Genomic DNA, 11,603 nt, shown 5'->3' with positions numbered 1-11,603 from the left:
AGTTACATTGCCTTCAAATTATAGATTAAATAAATTTGATTTATAAATAACTGTGCAACATATAATTGAAATATTTTTTGAACAATAACCGTAAAAAACATGGACAAATAATTTGATGTTACATAAAATGAAGGTTATTTATCCAAGAAGTTAGAAAAAAATTATTTGACTTGCTGATCAATCAATCACGAAGGAAGTTGTTAAATAAGTTTACTCATGAGGAAGTGAATTTTTATAGCTTTCAATTAGTTGCGCAAATGCCAACATATTCATGCACGCACAATTCAAACTTACGATCACTTCTATGTTTCAAAGCAGGTTTGAAGTTTAAAAATCATAAACGAGATAGTATATAAATAAATTTTCACAATTGAACAAATAATTTCAATTTTTTATTTACATGTTTAACTGTGAAGGAACGAAGCAAAAGAAATCAATAGAAATTTTGTTTGTGAGCGTTGATCGCATGATACTGACTCAGTCTCAGTTCTCGTTCTCAGTCGAGCATTTTTAGTGTTAGATGCTTTCAAATCAACCAATGCCAACTCTCTGCGTCCTCTACATATGTTGGTAACTTTAACAAGTTTAAACAACCTTTTGCATGCATCAGCTGTAAAACTTGTGAGCTTGCGTTGTCGTACAAGAGGCCCATTATTTAAAACGAATAACATCAATAGCATTGGCATCACACATGCCTAAGAGCTTCTGAGAGCTGTCACACTGAAGCTGCCCTGGTGATCTGGCGACGTTACAAAATTTTACAGCACTGTGCCAGTTTGTACGTGCATCATGAGTCTTCGCGATAGCTTGATTGCTGTCATACTAATATATTCAGAATTATAATGCACATACTCACCAATATTACATCTGATCTGTTATCAATTCTGGCTTATTAGTGCAATCGTTTTTCATCACGAGAGATGTTCTTTGGTTGGAGTAGTATATTCGTAGGGCTCACCGACAAAAACAGCGCAAAATAGCACTCGATCGGAAAAATTCCTAAATGTCACTAGAAATCTTGGTTTCACTTGGCGATTTTGTTTTTCACGACCAATATAATCATCATCTCAGTATTCGTACATTTTTCATTTTTTTAACATAATCTGGGCGAGCTTCACTAAGCTCTTCAAATGAAGTGAAGACTAGACGCAGTAGTAGAAGAAATGAAAGAGCTAGCAACATTTTACAAAGAATTGTATGCTTTCATTTTTTCAATATGCAGTATATGCAATAGTGAAATTTTCTTTTTTGTTTAGAAACTTTTGCGCTGTTTTACGCCATTTTGTGTCTTCGCTGTTTTGTCGTGGGCTATTTTGACGGGTCACCATATTCGTAGTTTAATAATTTACTAATTAATCTAATACATACATATATATATATATGTATATATATATATATATATATATATATATATATATATATATATATATATATGTTTTTTCTCTCTCTTTTTCTCTCTCCCTCTCTCTGTCTTTATATATATATATATATATATATATATATACATACATATCTCTTTCTCGGGTCACCATATTCGTAGTTTAATAATTTACTAATTAATCTAATATATATATATATGCAATGTTCATTTGACTGACAGTGGCTGGTCCCAGGCTCAGCTGCCGGTGCGGTATGGTGGTCTGGGGTTACTCAGTGTGGTTCAATTGACACCAATCGTCTATAAATCTTCTGCCGCTGCCACTCCTGACCTCCAGTCCGCCTTGCTTTGCCGATTTTGTTGTTGCTGTGACATCCCACCACTGCCGACCACACCTGAAAGCCCTTCACAAGCTCAAATTTTAGATGAGCAATATAAGAAGACTTTTCATGAACTTCTGTCTTCTGGTGTCGGTGCTTCGGTGCTTCTTCCTCCGCCCGCTTATTGGCTGCAACTAGTGATGTTAGTTTTGGTTGGTTGAGGTCGTGGCCCAACACTTCCGTAGGCACCAGACTCGATGACGAGTCTGTTAGATTTGCCATTGGTTTCAGACTTCGCCTAAGTATATAAAATAAATATCTGTGTCGTTGCGGCGCGGAGGCGGACGAATTTGGTCATCATGGTTTGGTTTGCCGTTTAGGTGGAGGCCGTCATCTTCGTCATTCAGCTTTGAATGATTACATTTGCCGGCTTTTTTCTAAAGCTTCTATTCCTGTTTTGAAGGAACCATCTGGCATTTCAGTGCAAGATGGCAAGCGACCAGACGGTTGTACTCTTACTCCTTGGAGAGCTGGTAAATGTTTGGCTTGGGATGTTACGGTTCCTGGTACCTTGGCCGAGCGCTACGTTCACCTTACCAGCAAAGAATGTGGTTTGGCTGCAATCAGACCTTCGGACGAAAAGATTAAAAAATATGAACACGCCCTGCCTTCGTTAGACTTTTTGCCAATATGTATCGAGGTCCTTGGACCCATGGACCCCAATACTTCAAAATTTATTAAAACATTGTGTAAAATGATTGGTGTTCGGTCAGGTGACAACAGAGAGTTCTTTTTTGCAATAAACCACATCTCGTGTTTGTTACAGCGATTTCTGCGTGTTTGTGTGTCGGAAAATATTAATTTAAACGCCGACGTGTGAGACTAACGATACATTAAAGTGTTAACCTTTTTAATCAGATGTTTGACTGTTTGGTGTCATTCATCACGATTTGGTTTTAACATATATATATATATATATATATATATATATATATATATATATATATATATATATATATATATATATGTTTTTTCTCTCTCTTTTTCTCTCTCCCTCTCTCTGTCTTTATATATATATATATATATATATATATATATACATATCTCTTTCTCTCTCTCTCTCTCTCTATATATATATATACATATATATATATATATATATATATATATTTTACAATATTCTATAAATTCTACCGAATGTTTGGCGTTAATATGTTTGTAGTTCGTTTTTTCAATTTTTCTCACTAAAGTTTTTTGGTGAACGTTTAGTTTATTAAAATTCAAAATAAACTTATTTTCCGAATTCATGCTGCAAATAAGACCATATTTCAATTCCGAATGAATCATCATCAGTGCTTTCTGCTGTTAATATAGGAAAATACTGAAAATTTTGCATATTGACTCCCACTTAATCTTTTTCTACCATCGCTCATTTTAGCTCTTTTTATGAAATTACAAATATGGCCTTAACACGACAAGACAAGATGGCGAATTTAAAGAGGGTCTATCTAATTCAATGATCGAACCACATCCACATAATTAAAATTACATATATGGATAGAAAATATTATCGCTCACATATACTACGTACCTTTACTTTACTTTAGATTAATAATTAACGTTTAGTAATCAAATAAATAATAATACAAGCTCACCAAACTCATTAACAAAACTTTTGTAAAATAATAGGCATTAATCAAGTAATTTTTATTTGATCGCTAGAAATTATTTAGTTTTACGCTTTTCATTGTTGCCGTTATGTTTGAGTTTGTTGTGTCATTATTAGTGAACAGTTAACATAATTAACTGCGTTAAAATTTTTGTAGCTGTGTACACAATTATTGTAAAAAACGCGACCATGAAAAAAAAACGGTATTCGTACATATTGTTACAATTTAGCGCAACTTATAGTCATTCGTCTTCTGATTAATTAATTATTGTTCCAGTGATAAAAGTACGATTTTTTTGCATGACATTATCGGCTATATGTTCTGATACATGTATTTTAAATAAATGATCAGAACGAGCGGCAACTGTTAATCGATTTTTTAAAGTTTTAAATTATATAAACTTGAACACCATAATTTTTGAGTAAAGTATCAATTTCAATAATTATTTTTATTCAACTTGAACATTTTTAAATAACTAGTTTTAAAAATTTGCCGCCCCACAGAATTTGCCGCCCCAGGCCGGTACCTGTTGTGCCTGTGCGTTAATCCGCCACTATCCCGAGGGAATAAATATTGGGGGGGCTCGAGCCCCTCCAAGCCCCATGGAGTCGGCGCCTATGTGTGCAAAGCAGATAGGACACAGCGGGTCAACGGTCTTCCCCCATCTGAAAAGATTTGCGTTGGTCGGCAGTTGCTGAATCAAATATTTTTTCGCGAATTTGTACAGGTTGTCTGGTATTGAATCTAATTTTTTTGACCAGTGTTTTATTCGCAAAGGTAGTATTACCTCAGTTACAGACTTGATTAAGGAGCCCTGACTTTGAAGCAAGACGACTTGGTTTAAGCCGTCCGCTATTCGATCCTCTTCCAACTTTTTTAGTGTCTGAGAAGTTGAGTTTGAGATCGAAAGCAAATTGTCGATCATCCTGTAGTCCACCGATGTTTCACGCCATAGACTGTAAATCTCAGCATTTGAACTTGTCTTGAAGTAATTGCGCAGCTTTAATCTCATTTTCAACGCCGTGTTCCTTAGGGGAACAATGTTGTGGCCACCACTCTTTAATGGTAGACTCAGCCACTCTGACACACAGCCGCTAATGGGTATTGACAACCAATTTTTTGCTGCTTCCACAAAAAGGTTATCCAAATTGTTGGCGATCCACGTCAGAGAAAATTTGTAGCTTTGCAGTTCAAACTTCAATTGTGAGAAAATGAATCTTTTTGAAATTTGTTGTTTCATTTGCGTAAAAGACGTGTTAACTTGGAAATGACCTCCTCTTTGGCTTTTGTTCGACCATCAGACACCAACCCATCGCAAAAAAAAATTGCCGCCGTCGACCACATTGAACTGGTGAAAATGCCGATTTGCACGCCTTTCAAAAATTATTGTTGAATTGAGTTGTAGTTTTTGTTGATTGATTTAGTTTTTTGTAATTTAATTCTTTTTGTAATTTAGTTTTTTTTTTCAACTTCTTAATCGAGTATTCTATACTCAAATTTTGTGTGGTTTGCGTTTTTGTGTACCCATAGTTTTTTGCGAAATATGAATAGATTATTTGTTGAAAGCGAATGGCGAAGTTGTCGACGTTCATGTTGTTGAGGCATTCAACTTCTATCTAGAAGTATGCATTTGCCTCAGTCCATTCCGTAGAAGAAGTTGGTAGTTTGACACCCTGAAGTGGCTTAGAGTTAGCCGTTTGGGTCGGGACGTGCTCAAAACTGAACAGTTCCGGATCTGGAGGTGCTGTTGGTTTTCAAGCGTCCGAAATTTTAGTTTTGAGAGACCTACACATTTTGCATGATCTTTGATGCAATAATAATCCTTTTTTGCTCTTGCAAGGTTTGCCGCAACAACAAATAAACATATTATTAAAATTATTTGTGAAGTTATTATCAATATTTTATTAATTTCAGCAAAATTTTAATGTTTGCAGAGCTGTTTACATTAGAAATTATTATGTAAGTTGCTTTAGTACACCTCCAAGAGTGTCTATTAGGAGTGTTTACAAGTTTTTAAAACAATAAGGGCAAACTGTTGCACTTACTAAATTAATTGTATTTAAGCTTGCAAATAAACCTATTAAATGATATAAAATAAAATATTTATTAAAATTTAGACGACAGCCATGATAATAATTTTGTGAAATTAATAAAACCAAAGTTAAATATTGAAACCTCGATAAAACAGTATTATTGCTTAAAAACAGTAAGGATAAAATTCGGTTCTCTTGTTCAACGACCAGCGCAATAATCGCAATAATAATAATCATAATAATGATAAATATGATAATATTAATAATAATAAAAAAGGCAATTATGATAATAATAAAAACAACAACAATAATAGTAATAATAATAAATTGAATTAATTTCGAGCCTCACAATTTTGACGCTGTTTTTGCCGCCTTGACAACTATCGTTTAAAAAATTTAAAAATTTTTCGTTGTTAAAAATTTTATTAGAATTTCATGATTCTTTTTTAAATTTATTTGTATATATTTTTAATAATATTAAAACTATAATAATACTAATAAATAAATTTATAAATAATGAACTGACGATGACGGTTTAACGTCGAAATAGATCTAGATGTATCTGCTATAATTTTGATAAAATGTTTGTTGATAAAAATAAAGCTTCAATTTTAAACAGGCTCAATTTTGTTGATATAAATTTACTAAGTCAAATTTAAAAATTTGAATACAATTTGAGAAACACTAATAAATCATTGGAATTTATTACTTATATATATATATATATATATTGATATATATATTTATTTATTGACAAAACTGCTCAGAGGGCCATAAAGAAGCACTTAACTAGACAGAAAAAATAAACGAATTTCATTAAAATGTACGTCGACACGGAGAAATAAGTTTGAAAAATCATAGTTAACATTTATATTGACCATCATCCTCGCGAAATAATACCATAAGAAAAACCAATTTAATAAAGTTTGATAAATTGATAGTTATGATAGTATTGATAGTTATTTAATAGTTAAAACTTTGTTAAAGTCAACAGAGAGCAGTTGATTATTGAAGACAGCATATGAGGTTGAAGAGACGACATCTTCTGGCAAGACATTCCATAATCGAATGATTCGGTTGCAGAAGAAATATTTAGTTGAGTTGTCACTAAGATTGAAATCATGCAATTTACTTTGATGTCCCCGAGTTGTTAAGTACAGAAATGGAATGAAATTACTATTTAGGTCTATTTGAACGAGGTTATGAAGTATTTGTAAAGAAGGCATAGATCAGAAATTAACCTCCGACGTTCCAAAGTATGCATTCCAACTGCATGCAGTCGAGACAGGTATAAGAGATGATGTAGAGACGGGATAAACTTTGTAAATCTTCTCTGTACACTTTCAATTTTGTTTATTTGGTATTTGTAATGTGTATCCCACACAGATGAAGCATATTCAACCAAAGGACGTACGTATGTGCAAAAGGTTTTGATAAGTAGGTCTTTATATTTTGAGGTAAAACATCTGGTGATTAACCGTGCACGAGAGGAAGTTCTATGAGCAATATCGTTAATATGACGATTAAAATTAAGTTGGTTGTCGACAATTACACCAAGGTCTTTACAGTGGTTTATGCGTGATAAATCGTGATGACCAATTGAATATTGATGAGGAACTGTATTAGATCTAGTTAAAGAAATGTGCAATGGGAACATTTGTCGGGTGGCTGCCATTTTGCACTTCAAGTAACTATATCATTGATCACTTGTTGATGATTGATTGAGTTAGATGCACGGCAGAACAACTTGATGTCATCCGCGAAAAGCAAAATCCTAACAGAATAGGATGAGGTACAGTCAGCTATATCGTTTATGAAAATCAGGAATAGGGTGGGTCCCAGGACGCTACCCTGCGGCACACCACTAGTAACCGGTACAGGTGCTGACAATTTTTTTTAATCCGAACGAGCTGAGAACGTTCAGATAAAAAAATGTTCAGCCAGGAAAAAAGATTACCAGTAATTCCATAAGCATTTAATATATCAACTAGTTTGGTGTGCGACACAGAATCAAACGCTTTCCTGAAATTGAGGTAAATAACATGATAACCTTCCTTTTGTTGGCGAATGGACATCCAATCACTGAGAAATTGTAGCAGGTTAGTGCATGTGGATCGAGCAAGCAAAAAGCCATGCTGGAAGTTGAAAATTAACTTGTTGTCCGACAAATAGGATAGCATTTGTTTGTTGATGATTTTTTCCATTACCCGGCAACACGAGCTGGTAAGCGAAATTGGTCTGTAGTTACCTGAATAGTTGGATGAACCCTTCTTATGTATTGGAGTGACTATTGCCGTTTTCCATCTGGTAGGTAGTAAATTATTTTTAAATGTGAAACAGTGGAATTTGCAAACTTGAAGCACACATCTTTAGCAAGATATTGGATATACTATCTGGTCCCATCGAGGAGGTACCCTTTAAACCACGCAAAGTTGTATACTCCATCTGAGGGGTGAAACTAACATCTTCCAACAATTTTGTAGTGCGAGATAGCAGGGAACAGTTAATGTTATTGTCGATTGTAAAATATTCGTTGAATGCACCGGCCATTACCAACGGATCGTAAGTTATGATGTTGTCGCTTAATCTTAAACTGCTTACATGTGATCGAGAAAGCAGTTTATTGTTGACGTATCAATAAAAACTTCTAATATTTGATTTGGATAGTAGATTTTGTTCACTGGTTTTTGTAGGACTTGGCTAAGTTTGAACATTTTCTCGACATTGTCATATACAACTCTTCATCATACAAGCAGGAGGAGACTTTCCATTTTCTTCAAAAATGAAGTTTTACTTTGTAGAAAAGACGTAGAGATATAAGAACTGCCTGTTTACGAAACCTTTTTTTGTAAACTTGGGGAACATAAGTTGATATAACCATATTGATTATCTCCTCAAAGATTTCCCAACAGGTATTAACGTCGAAGCAGTACTGGAAAAGGTGATCCCAGATTGTATTCATAAAGTAATCGTTCATTCCCAAAAAATCTGCTTTGTTGAAGTCGTTAAAAAATATGTCATTGTTTTGACTGGTGTTCATCACGTTCCGGGCAGTATAACTGACTTCAAATGTGAAGCAGTTATGATCGCTTCAGGCAAACGGACCGGATACATTCAATTCTGTAAATAAGCCGGGATCATCGGATAGAACCAAGTTCAAAATGTTATCTCTTCAAGTCGGCTGTCAACAAGCTGATGTAAAGTTTGTTGAAAAGTTCAATATATGTATTGTAAATAGAATTATTAAGTGCGGAGTAATTATCCCAGTTAATGCGTAAAAGGTTGAAATCTACCATCAAGCAAACAACGGCACCTCTGCAGAGTTTTTTCATACATCGTACACTATCGAAAGCATATTGTTTCGCCGAAACGTCAAAACCACCACTACGGTAGTAGGAGATAAAGCGACAATTTATGGTTGAAGTAGGAACATCAATAGAGACAATCTCATTATGGAAACACATAGATGGTACTGAAACGACTATGTAGAAAACAGTATCTTTAATGATGAAAGCCACGCTGCCACCCCGTGTTCCACGATCTTTTCGAACAAAACCAAAACCAAGAGGCAAAAACAGATTGTCAAGATCATTTGGAGTGAGCCACGTTTTAATAACTGAAAATATTTCAGGATCAAAAGTTGACAAAAATAAACTAAGGTCATTTGTTTTCTTCTGGAGGCTACAAACGTTAGCCAGGGCCAAACGAAGGTGCCTATTTCAACTTAACTGAACGAAAGGGCTGATCATTCGCAGGTTGGTTATTATTTGTTTTATTGAGACGTCTTTTTTGTTTTTTGAGAAACGCTTGCTCTGTCTGCCTCTTGGAAAGATCGGGATTAATGCAGATATTTTTTGTCGCTGGTGATGACCGTAGAATCAAGCATTGGAGTTTTATTGAGCTTTATTACTTGTTGTTGGCATGCGGAAACGCTACTGCCCAGTGTGGACAAAGTAGCATGAAGCTGGCTCATAGAGTCTGTTACAACTTTAGACATGCTGTTAACGCAAGCTCGAAACTATTGCTTAATGACTCAATTTTTAAAAAAGTTGTTTCAAAGAGCTTGCTCATTAAATTTTCAGAATGAGCAAGTGATTTACGTAAATTGTCGTTAGATTGTTCAATAGTTTTTGTTAAGTTACAGTATGACTTATCCAGCAGCTTGTCCAGGTTGTTGTTGGAGAGCACAATAATTTTTTCTATATTTTCACGGGATTTTTCAAAAATCTTTTAAAGACATTTAAGAAAACTATCATTTGTTTTTTCCATAATTTTCGTCATCATCGTCTCGAGATTGTCAGCAAAAAAATCTTTCTGCCATGACTTTAAATTTAGTTCAAATTGTGCTAAAAAACTGAAATTACATTTAATTATAAAAAAATGAGGAAATTAAATTAATATAATATTCGGAATACGGTAAATTAAATAATCAACACAACGTACAAGAAGCTAGCCAAGATTCTTTTTGTTTTGGTTTGGGAAATGCATGTAAGTCACATCCAGCATCTGATAAGAAGAGAAGTATTGTTGGTGTGGCAGAAGAGTCACTGGAGTTTGTTGCCGCCTCATTTGCATCAACTGTTGCTGCTGATTAAAATCAACATAGTTAAAGCTATGAGATGATGAAATAACCTGATGGTCGCCTGCAGCAACAAACTGAGAAAAGCCAGAGATAGAGTTGAACCAGGTATGTAGACGGGGTTTGAAAACTGTTGAACTCGGTTGGGCTGACGTGAACAATCCTGAACTATTTGTCTGATTTGAAGCAGGAGTAGCTGTGTTGTCCATGAGGAGTCCAAGAGAGACGAGTCGAACGAGAGGTTCCAAACCCCTGCCACCACTAATCAGCAACTGTCCCGACTGATGCAGGAGTCATGCAGGAGTCAACAGTTGATAACCATGCTGACCATTTCCTGAAGGCAAAGAAATAACACTGGCAGTATAAGACATCTGTTGGGGTGTGATGTGTCTCGTAGATTAGGTCTTGGCAGACATACGTGATACTTGCCTGCTGGCTGGTTGTTTTGAGGCTGAGGAAGAGGAGGGCTGTTTTGAAAGGGGTAGACCGGCCAATGACCAGGCACATTGTAGTAAGAGGGAGAAACCATCGGCCCAGCAATAGGCATGCCAACAAATTGATCTTGAAAATTAACCATGCAGGGAGGGAGATGCATGTGAGTCGCATCCAGCATCTGATCAGAAGAGAAGTACTGTCGGTGTAACAGAAGGGCCACTGGAGTTTGTTGCTGCCTCATCTACATCAACTGTTGCTGCTGAGTAAAGTCAACATAGTTAGAGCCAAGAGATGATGGAATAATTTGATAGTCGCTTGCAGCAACAAACTGAGGAAAGCCAGTAGTTGAGGAAGGATCATTCTCCTCTCCACTCTGAACAGCCGCAACTTGGTTAACAAACTCACCACTTTCATCTAATTCATTCTGCTGCTGCTGCTGTTGTTAATGAAGTTGTCGAAGAAGTTTCTGCTGTTGCTGTTGATTAGATAGCAATAAATTCTGTGGGTGGATGTTTGAAAGATATGGCAACGACATTTGAGGTTGCTACTAAAATTGCTGTTGTTGTTGCGACATTGGGAATCTGAGATTATGAGATGGATTGATGAATGGATGATTGAATAGATGATCCGACATTCCCGGCTGCTTTGACTGGCCGCCTGAATTAATCAGGGGGATAATCGTTGAAGTGAGATCATTGCTTGTTGGCGAGTGCATCTGGTTGAATAACTGAGGCCCTGATTGGAGTCTGTATAATTTATTCTTCAATCCATTGCTAATGTTGCCATTGATTCCACAGTTTGTAGTTGAATCTGGATTTGTATCTTCAAACCCAGCAGCAACACTGTTCAACAGCAACTTAGATCGATCTCCGTCGTTTACACTAGAGTATCTGTTAGACAGACCACGTTCAACAAGTTCCCTGTGAGGTGATGTACCTAACATATATTCAGCCATATTAACTCCAAAGGTGTCACCAGTATTTCCACTCTAGTTGTCTTCCTTATTGCTGAGCTACAGGCTGTTATTATTCATGTTACCAAACATGATGTTGCTGCCAGATGTTGACATATCACTAGCGCCTGATGGCTTCTTCCACACTCTATCCTGGCTATTATCGTTTTTAATATAAGCCTATAAAATTCCTTTTTTAATTCAAATACTGTTAGCACCTTACTGTATGGAAGAGA

General features: G+C 35.5%; 2 protein-coding genes across 2 annotated transcripts; one reads left to right on the top strand and one right to left on the bottom strand.

Moving 5' to 3' along the window:
* Positions 1-538: 538 nt before the first annotated feature.
* Positions 539-2,578, top strand: HELRODRAFT_176180 (hypothetical protein; the record flags this gene model as incomplete). The annotated part of the gene is made up of 2 exons (XM_009023497.1): positions 539-566; positions 2,142-2,578. 2 exons carry the CDS (start codon positions 539-541, stop codon positions 2,576-2,578), a joined length of 465 nt encoding a protein of 154 aa, XP_009021745.1.
* A 2,406-nt stretch (positions 2,579-4,984) lies between these two features.
* Positions 4,985-11,370, bottom strand: HELRODRAFT_176179 (hypothetical protein; the record flags this gene model as incomplete). Its single annotated transcript, XM_009023496.1, has 7 exons — positions 4,985-5,112; positions 6,643-6,741; positions 8,715-9,017; positions 9,397-9,628; positions 10,034-10,261; positions 10,350-10,611; positions 11,048-11,370. The coding sequence occupies 7 exons, from the start codon at positions 11,368-11,370 to the stop codon at positions 4,985-4,987; spliced, it is 1,575 nt and encodes a 524-aa protein (XP_009021744.1).
* Between the last annotated feature and the right edge of the window lie 233 nt (positions 11,371-11,603).

The sequence above is a fragment of the Helobdella robusta genome (assembly GCF_000326865.2).
Source record: "Helobdella robusta unplaced genomic scaffold HELROscaffold_36, whole genome shotgun sequence".
NCBI lineage: Eukaryota > Metazoa > Annelida > Clitellata > Rhynchobdellida > Glossiphoniidae > Helobdella > Helobdella robusta.
The sequence above is the reverse complement of the archived record's forward strand: the minus strand, read 5'-3'. Positions and strand labels throughout refer to the sequence as shown.